The following is a 16,292-nucleotide window of genomic DNA, read 5'->3' as shown; positions in this document are numbered from 1 at the left end:
GTAGATAAGACATGAAACAACACACTTGGACGTTTCGATGCTTGCGAAAGGGAAAATGCCTCCAGGTGTATTTTTCCAGGCCTACTCCACTCTGTGCGACATCTTACACAATATTCATGGACTTTATATTGGGCATATTGCGGTGAATATTTTAAATCTGTGCATTTGTTTGCCATGGAGAGAATTTGTGATGGCTATGAAATGAACAGGACATTTTTCCACAATTGAATCATCAGTGTCCGTGAATGATTGTTACTTCATAGAAAAATATTTGGAATTGAGAGTCCTCAGTGGTTGATACCTTTTAATGGCTAACTGAAAAGATGGTAACAAACTGCAAGCTTTCGAGACTACTCAGGTCTCTTCATCAAGCACAGACTAATATAACATCTGAAGAATCACATATTTATACACAACACAGCACAGAACTGTCATTATGGGAGAGTGATAAACAATTGTGTCCATAAATATTGGAACAGTTCATAGATAAGGAGTGTGAATGTTTTATTGTCCTCTGATTGGGGTCTGGTTCTATGTTATGATGCCCCCACAAGGTCTGAAGAGCAAATTCAGTAATTGATGTAAAAAAACATAAATCCATGCAACACATTCATTCCCTGCACTAAGTGTGTCAAACGTTGTCATAAGTTTATACTCCCAGATTCTCCTGTCTCTCTGAGATTTGAAGTTACCTTTCGATACAAGTAATTTCAGGTCCATGGTGCTATGACCAGGCATATAAAAATGTTTGGCCACAGGCAGATGCATTCTTTTTTCTCTTATTGTATGGCGGTGAGAATTTATCCTTGTTCTCAGTTTCTGCCCTGTCTCCCCTACATACAGACCCCCAGTTGAACCTTTAGTACAAATAATTAAGTCCACCACATTAGAAGTGTCGCAGCTGAAAATTCCTGGTATCTTGTAGTCCTGATGTGAATTGGGGATCTTTATCTTGTCCGTGGTCATTATAAATGGACAGGTTTTACATTTTTTCTGGTTGCAAGGAAAGGTACCTGCAGCTATTTGAGAGGATAGGAGCTTCTGACAATGATGCTTCTTAGATTTGGGGGCTGCCTAAAAACAGTAGTGGGGGGTCTGGAAAAATGGATTGTAATTGGGCATCTTTTTGTAGTAAAGGTTGTAATTTCCGTGCAGCTCCCCTTAGTGCCTCCAGATTTGGATTGTAGGTGACTACTAGAAGCATCCGATTATTTTCTTCTTTAGCTTTGTAATGTGATTCCTTGATGTTCTGGTGGCTCTTGTGATCTGGTTTTCAATTGTTCTTGGATGGTAGCCCTGATTCTAAAAGGTCTTTCTGAGGCGACCAAGATGTTCATCTCTATCCATCGGGTTGGAACATATATGATTGTATCTGATGGCTTGGCTGTAGACAATGGAGTTTTTGATGTGTTTTGGATGGAAACTGTCCCATTTAAGGTATGTTGGACGGTCGATTGGCTTCTGATACAGGGATGTCTCTATTTTATTGTTCTGCAGCTTAATGATGGTGTCCAAAATTTCAGCACAGGAGGAGTTGAGTGTTAAGTTGCTGGTGGGATGAAATTGATTGATTTCCATCAGGAAAAAGAGTGAGGATTTTATCCAGCAATACAACACACATATGGTAAAAAAACACGAGAACATTTAATTTAGGTAAGTCCACAAAAGACACTATGAAGCCAAATCACTAAGGCTTATATTGCACAAGCCAGTCTTACAAAATGGGCTCACTGGAGTACAATGTACCTAATTAAGACAGGGGTGGGAAATGTTTTTTCTTCCAAGGGCCATTTGGATATTTATACCATCCTTCGGGGGCCGTACAAACTCCGCCCACAAAGTGCATCATGACTGTGGCACTGGTTTCAGGAAGCAATCTTACATTGCATGCTCCTCAGTGTTCAGTACATTATGTGTGTACTAACATAGCAAGAAGAAATGAATGAGCTGGTTGTAATCAAAATACACCTCCCTGCCCAAGAATGCGGTCACTGAGAATCTCCTCGGAGTCCCGATAAAAGGTCATCGAGGGCCGTAAATGGCCCTGGGGCCTGAGGTTCCCCACCCCTGCTTTAAGAGGTGCACGTCGCTTAATGGATTGGGTGAATCTGTTAACTGGTGTGAGTCATCACCAGAGATATACTCCAGTCAAAGACTGGAGTACATATTTCTGGAGTACGTTAAACCATTAAGGTGGTGTAGTTTCTGATGAATTAGACAGGCAAAGCCACTCCAGTCCCATGCCACGCACATGTTGGCTTAGCTGGCCAAGACTGACGTGTAAACATCACATTATGATGAGTTGCGCAAAAATACTGCAACGTATTATGGTGTTTTAAGCCACAATTCTAGCATAAACATATCAGACCCATACCCTCTATTAAAGGGGATATCTCGGAATTTGTAACAAAAAATAATACATTTGCCTAAACACAAACAAGTATGTAGTTGCTACCTACCTGCCTGTTGCACCCAATGACGTTCTTCGCCTGCACAGAGCGGTCACAGACCACTCCTGTTGGCTGTCCAGCTGCCTCTGCCAATGTCCGCCTTCCTCTATCAACAGGGCGTGCCTGCTGATGTCATGCTGATTGACAGCCAGCTCCCCCAGTTAGGCAGTGGGATCTGGCTGCCAATCAGCAGGACGTCAGCAGTGCCGCCCTTTCAACAAAGCAGAGTGGAAAAGAAGCCACGGCTGTGTCAACATGACGTCAGCACAGGCAGCTGAATTGCCTGCAGGAGTTGTCTGTGACCACTTTGTGCTGGTGAAAAAGGGCGCTGGGCACAACAGGCAGTTAGTATCTACCTGCCTGTTAGGCCGCCTTCAAATGTCCATGTTTCAGGAATCCCATTATTTCCACCGATTCCACACATACCCATTAAAATCTGTGGTGCTGCAGCTGCACGCATGTCCGTGTCTGTGCAAACCACATGTAGACATGTCTGTTTTTTACCAGCAGCATGGATGACAAGGGCCAATACAAGTCTATGGATCCGTGTAAGACACGTACAGCACACAGATGGCATTGCTTTTTCTTAAGCTACACTGGAAGAAAAAAATGGATGGCACACTGATCCAAAACACTGATGATACCGGTAACGGTATTATACTGACGTGTGAAGGGGGCCTTAGTGTTTAGGCACTTTTTTTTTTCTTTACCAAATCCCAGAAATCCCCTTCAAGGTCTTTATTAATCATGTAAACAAATATCAGAAGACTGACCGTCACTTCAAAACATGTATGCTATAGCGCTATAGAGTGCTAATTTATTTGTTAGTTGTATATGGAGATGGCTACTCTTAGTCAGCACCTGTTCACACCTGATTTCTGTTTGGAAGTGACGGTCAGTCTTTTGAGCAGAGAGTGGTCACCATTACATTTGTCAGAAGGTCGTTGGTCACTTTGATGAGTGTGGTTTGTGTAGAATGTAGGGGACGGAAGCCGGATTGTGATGGATCTAGGAGAGAGTGAGTGGAGAGGTAACACGGGTAAGGTGGGAGTAGACCAGGCGTACCAAGAGTTTAGAGATGAAAGGGAGATTGGAGACTGGTCTGTAGTTATTTGTGCAGGATATAGTGTTTGAGAGAGGAGGGGAAAATACCAGAAAAGAGGGAGAGATTGAAGATTTTAGTTAGGTGAGTAGTGACGACAGGAGAGACAGACTGGAGAAGATGTGAGGGAATGGGGTCGGTAGTGCATGTAGTCGGACGAGAAGAAGAGAGGAGCCTGGAGACCTCTTCTTCTGTGATGGGATCGAATGTGGAGAGTGAGCCAGGGGAGATGTGGGGAGGGATTGGAGTTGTGGCACTTGGTGGCTGGGAGGCCATGTCATCAGCACAGATGTCTGTGATAGGGGCCCGTGTTTTTGGACTGAGGAGGGAGTGAAAGGTGTCACAAAAGGTTTTTAGGGTTGTTAAATAGTGAGGAGATCAGGGTGGTGTAGTAGGTCTGCTTGGCGAGGTGAAGCGCTGAGTTATAGTTCCTTAACATAAATTTGTAGTGGATGAAGTCTCCTGGTGTGCGAGTTTTCCTCCATAAGCGTTCAGCACTCCTAGAGCATTGCTGGAGAAGCCGGGTTTGCGATGTGAGCCAGGGCTCTTTTACTCTGTGCTTGGACGTTCTGAGGGTGAAGGGAGCTACTTGGTCCAGGGTCCTTCTCAGAGTGTCATTGTAGTGGTGTACAACCAGATCAGGGCAGGAAAAAGAGGAGACTGGGGACAGTGATGAGTGTAGGGAGTCTGAAAGTGTATGAGGGTTAATGGCTTGTAGGTTTTAGAAATCGTAGTGAGAATGAATGATTGTACTGAATAACTATGATTATTTTAAAGCAAATCTTTTGTTTAGTTACTTACAGACTCCAAAACCAAAAAGTCTGGAAATTCTGACAGTAAAAAGAATGCGAATTGCACATCACTATGAGATGACAGCTTTCTTCATTTGTAACGGAGAAGGTATCCCAGAAGGAATATATCCAGTGCAGCTATATCTCATAAGAGGTTACTGCATATTCAACGTGGATCATAAGACGTTACCTGCAAGTGGCTTAGGTGGCCGAATCTTCATCAAAAGTGCTGGTTGTGTTATCTTTGGGTCAGTCTCTGGCACACTGGCTGTCTGTAATGAAGATATAAAATCTTTCAGCGTAAATATAAGATACATTGAAAGCACCATTACAAAACAGGCACTATAATAATAAATTCGATCATACTGAGCAAATATACCTGATTAACACACCGCGGGCTTGATAGCTTCATTGACCGTAGTCCTCCGAGCTTATAAGCCAATAACGCTTGGTGAATGAAATATCTGACAATCATGTGAGGTATTAAATAGATGAATAGATGATTGATTACCCTTTTATATTTCAGCAGTAACTTTACCAAATGCTTTTACAGGGAACTTTCCCCACAACCTTGCCGGAAACAGAGCCTCTTCTACAATGCAGTTAAAGGGAGTTTGTCAGCACAAAGTGACTTTTCAAACCAAGCAGAGGCGCTCAGTGCTCCATTGGCATTTGTGCTAACAAGACTCCATTTAAACACCACAACATCTTTAGGGCTTAAAGTGGGTTTCTGGTTTCAGAAAACTCATGTTCTCCAGCCGGTTTAAAAAAAAAAAAACTGTGCAGGACTGTCAACATGACGTCAGTGCTGCAGACAAAAACAGACACCGGAGCAGTGACGGAGACTCAGAGCTGGACCCACGGAAGGTGAATAAAGCAGAGTATGATTTGTATCAAAACAATCTGTAGCTGGGTCAGAGGCTAAAATCTAACATCAGAAATCCCCTTTAAAGCCCCGAAATAGATTAGACTAAACCTGTCCAAAGCTGTTGACATCAGAGGGATCGGACAACAGTGTGACGTATTTGGGGGCTTCCCGACTCTATCCCAAAATAAGGAATTCCAACAGTCGAGCTGTGTATGTCTATCTTGACATGTAGCAAGGCTGTGTAGGTCTATCTGGGCATGTAGCAGGACTGTGTATGTCTATCTGGGCATGTAGCAGAGCTGTGCATGTCTATCTTACATAGTAGCATACTTATTAAGGTTGAAGGAAGACTTTAAGTCCATCTAGTTCAACCCATAGCCTAACCTAACATGCCCTAACATGTTGATCCAGAGGAAGGCAAAAAAAAAACATGTGGCAAAGAGTAAGCATGTGGCATGTAGCAGAGCTGTGTAGGTCTATCTGGGCATGTAGCAGAGCTGTGTAGGTCTATCTGGGCATGTAGCAGAGCTGTGTATGTCTATCTTGGCATGTAGTCGATCTGTGTATGTGTACCCGGGCATGTAGCAGGGCTGTGTATGTCTATCTGGGCATGTAGCAGAGCTGTGTAGGTCTATCTGGGCATGTAGCAGGGCTGTGTATGTCTATCTGGGCATGTAGCAGAGCTGTGTATGTCTATCTTTGCATGTAGTCGAGCTGTGTATGTCTACCCGGGCATGTAGCAGGGTTGTGTATGTATATCTGGGCATGTAGCAGAGCTGTGTATGTCTATCTTGGCATGTAGCAGAGCTGTGTTTGTTTATCTGTGGCATGTAGCAGGGCTGTGTATGTCTATCTGGGCATGTAGCAGGGCTGTGTATGTCTATCTGGGCATGTAGCAGGGCTGTGTATGTCTATCTGGGCATGTAGCAGGGCTGTGTATGTCTATCTGGGCATGTAGCAGGGCTGTGTATGTCTACCTGGGCATGTAGCAGGGCTGTGTATATCTATCTGGGCATGTAGCAGGGCTGTGTATGTCTATCTGGGCATGTAGTAGGGCTGTGTATGTCTATCTGGGCATGTAGCAGGGCTGTGTATATCTATCTGGGCATGTAGCAGGGCTGTGTATGTCTATCTGGGCATGTAGCAGGGCTGTGTATGTCTTCCTGGGCATGTAGCAGAGCTGTGTATGTCTACCTGTGGCATGTAGCAGAGCTGTGTATGTCTATCTTGGCATGTAGCAGAGCTGTGTATGTCTACCTGTGGCATGTAGCAGGGCTGTGTATGTCTATCTGGGCATGTAGCAGGGCTGTGTATGTCTATCTGGGCATGTAGCAGGGCTGTGTATGTCTATCTGGGCATGTAGCAGGGCTGTGTATGTCTACCTGGGCATGTAGCAACGCTGTGTATGTCTATCTGGGCATGTAATAGAGCTGTGTTGTATATATAACACTGCAGAGAGACTCTAATAATAGATTTATTACCTCCCTATTCTACCCTATTATACCAAAATTAGTGCTAATAACCCTTCCACCTTACACTGCCAGGGAAGTTTTAATTAAAAGGAAAAAATGTTTTTCCGATTTTCTGCTGTCTAACCCTGGGGTGCGTCTTATGGTAAGGTGCGTCTTATTGTCCAAAAAATAAGGTACGTTGCTGCAAAGAGGTCTGGCAGAGGCTGTCTCCGAGAATAAGGGGATGCTCGGAAGGGGTATAGCGGTTATGATCCTTAGTGGTTGAGGATCACAAATTACTCCAGCTAAGTAACAAACGTAGGACAAGCTCTAGGGAGGTGGCAAACTGGACTGACCGCAAATCTGAACCTATCCAAACACACTAGAAGTAGCCGGTGAACGTGCCTAAAAATCCTAGACGTTTCGAGCCAGCCTGAGGAACTAACTACCCCTAGAGAGAAAGAAAGACCTCTCTTGCCTCCAGAGAAATAATCCCCAAAGATATAGAAGCCCCCAACAGATAATAACGGTGAGGTAAGAGGAAGGCACATACACAGGGGTGAAAGCAGATTCAGCAAATGAGGCCCACTAATACTAGATAGCAGAAAATAGAAAAGGGAATCTATGCGGTCAGTAAAAAACCCTTACAAAATATCCACACTGAGATTTCAAGAACCCTCACACCAACTCACGGTGTGGGGGGAGAAACTCAGTCCCCTAGAGCAACCAGCAAGCGAGGAAATCACATTTTAGCGAGCTGGACTAAAAACATAACGAACACTGATAATCAAAAAATGATCAAACAAAAACTTAGCTTGTCTTGGAGAGACTGGGAGCAAGGTAGACACAAGGAATCTGAAGAGCACTGAATACATTGATAGCAGGCAAGGAACTGAGTATCCAGGTGAGCTAAAATAGGAAACCAACCAAGGATAACGAACCAGCTGATGCTGCAACCTGCAGAAAGACAACACTACACAGTACCGCTTGTGACCACTAGAGGGAGCCCAAAAATAGAGTTCACAACAGTACCCCCCCCTTGAGGAGGGGTCACCGAACCCTCATCAAGACCCCCAGGGCGATCAGGATGAGCCGCGTGGAAGGCACGAACCAAATCGGCCGCATGAACATCAGAGGCGACAACCCAGGAATTATCCTCCTGACCATAGCCCTTCCACTTAACCAAATACTGAAGCCTCCGTCTAGAGATACGAGAATCCAAAATCTTCTCCACCACGTACTCCAATTCGCCCTCGACCAGCACCGGAGCAGGAGGCTCAACAGAAGGAACCACAGGTACCACATACCTCCGCAACAAGGACCTATGGAACACATTATGAATGGCAAACGATGCTAGGAGATCCAAACGAAAAGACACCGGGTTAAGGATTTCCAAGATCTTATAAGGACCGATGAAGCGAGGCTTGAATTTAGGAGAGGAGACCTTCATAGGAACATACCGAGAAGACAGCCACACCAAATCCCCAACACGAAGTCGGGGACCCACACCGCGGCGGCGGTTGGCAAAGCGCTGAGCCTTCTCCTGTAACAACCTCAAATTGTCCACCACATGGTTCCAAATCTGCTGCAACCTATCCACCACAGAATCCACCCCAGGACAGTCAGAAGGCTCAACCTGACCCGAGGAAAAATGAGGATGGAAACCAGAATTGCAGAAAAAAGGTGAAACCAAAGTAGCAGAACTAGCCCGATTATTAAGGGCAAACTCGGCCAAAGGCAAAAAAGTCACCCAATCATCCTGATCAGCAGAAACAAAACATCTCAAATAAGTTTCCAACGTCTGATTAGTTCGCTCGGTTTGGCCATTAGTCTGAGGATGGAAGGCCGACGAAAAAGACAAATCAATGCCCATCTTAGCACAAAAAGTCCGCCAAAACCTGGACACAAACTGGGATCCTCTATCAGACACAATATTTTCAGGAATGCCGTGCAAGCGAACCACATTCTGAAAAAATAGAGGAACCAAATCGGAGGAAGAAGGCAACTTAGGCAAGGGCACCAAATGGACCATCTTGGAAAAACGATCACACACCACCCAGATGACAGACATTTTCTGAGATACTGGAAGATCCGAAATAAAATCCATGGAAATGTGCGTCCAAGGCCTTTTCGGAACAGGCAAAGGCAAAAGCAAACCGCTGGCACGAGAACAGCAAGGCTTAGCCCGAGCACAAATCCCACAAGACTGAACAAAGGAACGCACATCCCGCGACAAGGAAGGCCACCAGAAGGACCTAGCCACCAAATCTCTGGTATCAAAAATCCCAGGATGACCCGCCAACACCGAAGAATGAACCTCGGAAATAACTCTGCTGGTCCATCTATCCGGGACAAACAGTCTCTCTGGTGGACAATGGTCAGGTCTATCCGCCTGAAATTTCTGCAGCACTCGTCGCAAATCTGGGGAAATGGCAGACAAAATCACTCCCTCTCTGAGAATACCGGCCGGCTCAGAAACTCCCGGAGAGTCAGGCACAAAACTCCTAGAAAGTGCATCAGCTTTCACGTTCTTCGGACCAGGCAGGTATGAGACCACGAAGTTGAAACGGGAGAAAAACAACGACCAACGAGCCTGTCTAGGATTCAGGCGCTTGGCAGATTCAAGGTAAATCAGATTTTTGTGATCAGTCAAGACCACCACACGATGTTTAGCTCCTTCGAGCCAATGTCGCCACTCCTCAAATGCCCACTTCATAGCCAACAACTCCCGATTACCAACATCATAATTCCGCTCGGCAGGCGAAAACTTTCTTGAAAAGAAAGCACATGGCTTCATCACAGAGCCATCAGAGCTTCTCTGCGACAAAACAGCCCCTGCTCCAATCTCAGAAGCATCAACCTCGACCTGGAAGGGAAGAGAGACATCTGGCTGACATAAGACTGGAGCTGAAGAAAACCGGTGCTTCAGCTCCCGAAAGGCCTCCACGGCCGCAGGAGACCAATTAGTCACATCAGAACCCTTCTTGGTCAAATCCGTCAAAGGTTTAACCACGCTAGAAAAATTAGCGATGAAACGACGGTAAAAATTAGCAAAACCCAAGAACTTCTGAAGACTCTTAACAGACGTGGGCTGAGTCCAGTCATGAATAGCCTGGACCTTGACTGGGTCCATCTCCACAGTAGAAGGAGAAAAAATAAAACCCAAAAAGGAGACCTTCTGTACTCCGAAGAGGCATTTTGAGCCCTTCACAAATAAAGCATTAGCACGCAGGACCTGAAACACCATCCTGACCTGCTTCACATGGGACTCCCAATCATCAGAAAAGACCAAAATGTCATCCAAATAAACAATCATAAATTTATCCAGATATTCTCGGAAGATGTCATGCATGAAGGACTGAAACACAGAAGGAGCATTAGAGAGTCCAAAAGGCATCACTAAGTACTCAAAATGGCCTTCGGGCGTATTAAATGCTGTTTTCCATTCATCTCCCTGCTTAATGCGCACAAGGTTATACGCACCACGGAGATCTATCTTGGTGAACCAACTGGCACCCTTAATCCGAGCAAACAAATCAGACAATAGTGGCAAAGGATACTGAAATTTGACTGTAATTTTATTCAGAAGACGATAATCTATACAAGGTCTCAAAGAACCGTCCTTCCTGGCCACAAAAAAAAATCCTGCACCAAGAGGGGAAGAGGATGGGCGAATATGTCCCTTCTCCAAAGACTCCTTTATATAACTCCGCATCGCGGCATGCTCTGGTATAGACAAATTAAAAAGTCGTCCCTTAGGGAATTTACTACCAGGAATTAAATTTATAGCACAGTCACAATCCCTATGAGGGGGCAGGGCACAGGACCTGGGCTCATCAAATACATCCTGGTAGTCAGACAAAAACTCAGGGACCTCAGAAGGAGTGGAAGAAGCAATAGACACCAACGGAGTATCGCCATGAATTCCCTGACAACCCCAACTTGACACAGACATAGCTTTCCAATCTAAAACTGGATTATGAGCTTGCAGCCATGGCAGACCCAAAACGACAACATCATGCAAATTATGCAGAACGAGAAAGCGAATCACCTCCTGATGTACGGGAGTCATGCACATGGTCATTTGCGTCCAATACTGAGGCTTATTCTCAGCCAATGGCGTAGCATCAATTCCCCTCAGAGGAATAGGAAATTCCAAAGGCTCCAGGACAAAACCACAGCGCCTGGCAAACGACAAATCCATCAGATTCAGGGCAGCACCCGAATCCACAAAAGCCATAACCGGGTAGGACGACAAAGAACAAATCAAAGTAACAGACAAAATAAATTTAGGCTGTATAGTACCAATGGTGACAGGTTTAGCGATTTTTTTTAAGCGTTTAGCGCATGCTGAGATAACATGAGTAGAATCACCACAGTAAAAGCACAACCCATTTTGACGTCTATGACTTTGTCGCTCAATTCTGGTCAGAGTTCGGTCACATTGCATAGACTCAGGTCTCTGTCCAGAAAATACCGCCAAAGGATGAGCAGATTTGCGCTCCCGCAAACGCCGATCAACCTGAATGGCTAAAGCCATAGAATCACTCAGACTTGTAGGGGTGGGAAACCCCACCATAACATTCTTAACGGCCTCAGAAAGACCTTCTCTGAAATTTGCAGCCAGGGCACACTCATTCCATTGAGTAAGCACCGACCATTTCCGAAATTTTTGACAATACACCTCTGCTTCATCCTGACCTTGAGAGATAGCCAGCAACGCTTTTTCTGCCTGATTCTCAAGATTAGGCTCCTCATAAAGCAGTCCAAGAGCCAGAAAAAATGCATCTACATTAAGCAAAGCAGGATCTCCTGGCGCCAGAGAGAAAGACCAATCTTGAGGGTCGCCACGCAACAAGGAGATAACAATTTTAACTTGCTGAGCGGAATCACCAGAGGAATGAGGTCTCAGAGATAGAAATAACTTACAATTATTCTTAAAATTTTGAAACCTAGATCTATCTCCAGAAAACAACTCAGGAATGGGTATCTTTGGTTCTGACATAGGGCTACGAATAACAAAATCCTGAATACTTTGCACCCGTGCAGTAAGATGATCCACACTAGAAGTCAGAGTCTGAACATTCATGTCTGCAGCTGAGCTCAAAACCACCCAGAGTTCAAGGGGATGAAAGAAGCTAAACAGACTGCAGCAAAGGAAAAGCGGGAGGAAAAAAAAAAAATAATGTACTCAGGTCTTCTTTTTATCCCACTTCTGCGATGCATTAAACACTTTTTGGCCTGCTATACAGTTATGATCCTTAGTGGTTGAGGATCACAAATTACTCCAGCTAAGTAACAAACGTAGGACAAGCTCTAGGGAGGTGGCAAACTGGACTGACCGCAAATCTGAACCTATCCAAACACACTAGAAGTAGCCGGTGAACGTGCCTAAAAATCCTAGACGTTTCGAGCCAGCCTGAGGAACTAACTACCCCTAGAGAGAAAGAAAGACCTCTCTTGCCTCCAGAGAAATAATCCCCAAAGATATAGAAGCCCCCAACAGATAATAACGGTGAGGTAAGAGGAAGGCACATACACAGGGGTGAAAGCAGATTCAGCAAATGAGGCCCACTAATACTAGATAGCAGAAAATAGAAAAGGGAATCTAGGCGGTCAGTAAAAAACCCTTACAAAATATCCACACTGAGATTTCAAGAACCCCCGCACCAACTAACGGTGTGGGGGGAGAAACTCAGTCCCCTAGAGCAACCAGCAAGCAAGGAAATCACATTTTAGCGAGCTGGACTAAAAACATAACGAACACTGATAATCAAAAAATGATCAAACAAAAACTTAGCTTGTCTTGGAGAGACTGGGAGCAAGGTAGACACAAGGAATCTGAAGAGCACTGAATACATTGATAGCAGGCAAGGAACTGAGTATCCAGGTGAGCTAAAATAGGAAACCAACCAAGGATAACGAACCAGCTGATGCTGCAACCTGCAGAAAGACAACACTACACAGTACCGCTTGTGACCACTAGAGGGAGCCCAAAAATAGAGTTCACAACATATAGCCCAATATGTAGTAGGTATAATAATAATATTAGCAAATACCTCTAATTAGAAATGTAGTTCGGTATTTCTGATTTGCTATGCATCTTACCTTATGTGCAGGCATTGCAGGACATTACGTATCCATGGTCATGTACATTGGTCTTTCCTCTTTTTTTTTGTTGATCTCCAGTACCTCCATGCATTTTGAAGCACTCCCTTTTTGTTTATATTGATTCATGTGTCTATACAGTAGTGCACCCTATTTCTATTTATTATGGTTTCATAGAGTAAAGTCACTTAAAGTATGATAAAGGATGAGATGTGCCTTTTCCCCGTTCCTACAGGGGTCTAACAGGTAACGTCTCTCCTTGTGGAGAGTGACATGTCAGAGTAAGGAGACTTATAGGCCATGCAATGCTCATCTGTGAAATGAAATAAACAAATTTGCCTCTTCAGAGAATGGTGTAGACGGAGATTTTTGACTGCATGTTGTTCAACAATATCATTATCACAGGTGATTCATATAAACTGACGTATTGCGATTGGGTCTTGTAGTAAAAAAATACACCAACTAGTCTACACCATCAACTGTCTACACCTTGGGAGGGCAATTAATTTTCCAAAGGTTCGACATGACAGGCCGTGACTGTTGTGGATGGATGAATAAATAGGCTGAAATTAATTCTGCTCAATAATAATATTGACATATTAACCCCTTCATGACCTTGGGATTTTCCGTTTTTCCGTGTTCGTTTTTCACTCCCCTCCTTCCCAGAGCCATAACTTTTTTATTTTTCTGTCAATTTGGCCATGTGAGGGCTTATTTTTTGCGGGACGAGTTGTACCTTTGAACGACATCATTGGTTTTACCATGTCGTGTACTAGAAAACGGGAAAAAAATTCCAAGTGCGGTGAAATTGCAAAAAAAAGTGCAGTCCCACACTTGTTTTTTGTTTGGCTTTTTTGCTAGGTTCACTAAATGCTAAAACTAACCTGCCATTATGATTCTCCAGGTCACTACGAGTTCATATACACCTAACATGACTAGGTTATTTTTTATCTAAGTGGTGAAAAAAAATTCCAAACTCTTGCTAAAAAAAAAACAAATTGCGCCATATTCCGATACTCTTGGCGTCTCCATTTTTCATGATCTGGGGTCGGTTGAGGGCTTATTGTTTGCATGCCAAGCTGGCGTTTTTAATGATACCATTTCGGTGCAGATACGTTCTTTTGATCGCCCGTTATTGCATTTTAATGCAATGTCGCGGCGACCAAAAAAATCGTAATTCTGGCGTTTCAATTTTTTTTTCTCGTTTAGCGATCAGGTTAATGCTTTTTTTTATTGATAGATCGGGCAATTCTGAACATGGCGATACCAAATATGTGTAGGTTTGATTTTTTTTTCATTGATTTATTTTGATTGGGGCGAAAGGGGGTGATTCAAACTAATTTTTTTTTTTTTTTTTTTTCACATTTTTTTTTACTTCTTTGTTTTACTTTTGCCATGCTTCAATAGCCTCCATGGGAGGCTAGAAGCAGGCACAACGCGATCAGCACTGCTACATAGCAGCGATCTGATGTTAGCTGCTATGTAGCAGAATTGCAGGTGTGCTGTGAGCGCCGACCACAGGGTGGCGCTCACAGCTGCCGGGGATCTGTAACCATAGAGGTCTCAAGGACCTCTATGGTTACAATGTAGAAGCATCGCCGACCTCCGATCATGTGACGGGGGTCGGCGATGCGCTCATTTCCGGCCCCCGGCCGGAAGCGCCTGTTAAATGCCACTGTCTGCGTTTGACAGCGGCATTTAACTAGTTAATAGGCGCGGGCGGATCGCCATTCAGCCCGCGCCTATTACGGGCACATGTCAGCTGTTCAAAACAGCTGAAATGTCCCGGCTTTGATGTGGTACTATCCCGTCCGAGGTCAGAAAGGGGTTAATAATTATTATTTAGGTCACTCTCCATAAGGAGAAACGTTACCCCTTAGACCCCAGTCCAGAGCCTCTCACCTAGCCAAATCAGTTCTCATGCTTCGCACTGACGAGGGCCAACAGCCCAAAACACCGTGTCTGCGAATTGAGATACTGATTTGGCTTTTATCCTAAGTCATATTGCACGACTCGTTAAAGGGTTGATTGTGACTTGTAGGATCGCTACTTCCAATAGGTGGCGCTATAGAGTTAAGTCCTCTTTTTTTCAGCAGAGGCAATTTGCATATTATTTTATATTAATATTAATTGTATCACTTAATATTGAGAAGAAGGAAAGTATGCTGTCACAACCCTATATACTGTATGAACTCACACACAGCCTCCCTATAGAACTTATGAGCCCACACAGTCCCCTATATACAGTATGAACCCACACACAGCCCCCCAAATATAGAGCTCGAGTCCCCACACAACCCCCTATATACAGTATGCCCCCAGACAGGCCCTTAAATACATTGAGGCCCCATATAGCCTCACTATACATATGAGCCCCCAAATAGCCCTCCTATATACAGAATAAGCACCCTATACACAGTATGAGCCCACACAGTCCACCTATATAGAGTATGAGCCCAATGTAGCCCCTCTATATACAGTATTAGCTCCCTCCTAGCCCATCTGTATATCGTATAAGCCCTCTTTATATGTAGTATGAGCCCCACAGTCCCCCTATATACAGTGAACCCTCACATAGCCCTCCTATATACAGTATGAGCCTTCACATAGCCTCCTATTATATACAGTGTAAAGCCCTCATATAGCTCTTGTATATGCAGCATATGTAGTATGCTGTCTCAGTCGCACACGTTGATTGATGGATGAAGGAGCCGGCAGCCCCTCCTCCACCATTATTTTCCCCACTGCCCGGATCTTGAGGAAGCAGATAGCGGTGAAATTGAGACGCAGTCAGGGGTGGCAGCATGGTACAGACCATGGGCCAGTGTTTTCAGCCCTCCGGCAGCATAGGCCAGGCCGGACTGGAACAGCCAGAGGGCCGGATGTGACCCGTGGGCCGCACTTTGCCCACGTTAGGTCTACACCATGCTTGCTTATGCAAAAACTGCATGCCGTTGCATGCATCATATCAGCACTATGTGGTCTTACCCTCAGTGTCTGGTTCTGAAAAGTTTTAACAATCAGTTTCTTCCATAGATGCACTCACCTGGGTGTCGGATACAGCTGGTGTGGTTAGAAGAGGCGGAGAAGTCTCCAACTCCTTTATCCAGATTTCCTTTGGCAACTTATACACTTCCAGACAAAAGTCTCCTACACCTGCAGCAAACATGTGAACAAGTTGGCATTTTAGTGCAGCATTAGATACTGTAAAAATATATTACTTGGATCAGTAAAGAGTAACTGTGGTTTAAATTATTTTTCATGAATTAATAGTACATGTGAAATTATTTCTCCTCCTGGACTGATCAATCTCAAATTCTCAGAGGCGAAATGTGTCTTTAAAGAGGCCAGATTTCCCATTACTGAGCTAGGAGATGGCAGCTGGTGCTCATAACCTTCTATGGAACTTGCAGTAGAATGTCTGTTTCTGCCTCTAGCTCCTCCTGCCACAAAATCTTAACCCCTTCCCTCAGCGGCCAATTTTTGTTTTGCCCTTTTTTTCCCTCCCTTTCCAAGAGTAAT

At 44.4% G+C, this 16,292-nt stretch overlaps 1 protein-coding gene across 2 annotated transcripts in view; it reads right to left on the bottom strand.

The window, feature by feature from the left end:
- Positions 1 to 16,292, bottom strand: part of WDR93 (WD repeat domain 93) — a 114,829-nt gene that overhangs the window by 57,368 nt on the left and 41,169 nt on the right. For both annotated transcript variants that reach the window (XM_077263493.1, XM_077263492.1), the window contains exons 6-7: positions 15,817 to 15,926; positions 4,534 to 4,615 (exon numbers count right to left, since the gene is read on the bottom strand). In XM_077263493.1, the coding sequence (XP_077119608.1) occupies positions 4,534 to 4,615; positions 15,817 to 15,926 (192 nt within the window). The remainder of the gene's footprint in view (positions 1 to 4,533; positions 4,616 to 15,816; positions 15,927 to 16,292) is intronic.

The sequence above is a fragment of the Ranitomeya variabilis genome, chromosome 5, assembly GCF_051348905.1.
Source record: "Ranitomeya variabilis isolate aRanVar5 chromosome 5, aRanVar5.hap1, whole genome shotgun sequence".
In the NCBI taxonomy this organism is placed as follows: domain Eukaryota; kingdom Metazoa; phylum Chordata; class Amphibia; order Anura; family Dendrobatidae; genus Ranitomeya; species Ranitomeya variabilis.
The sequence above is the reverse complement of the archived record's forward strand: the minus strand, read 5'-3'. Positions and strand labels throughout refer to the sequence as shown.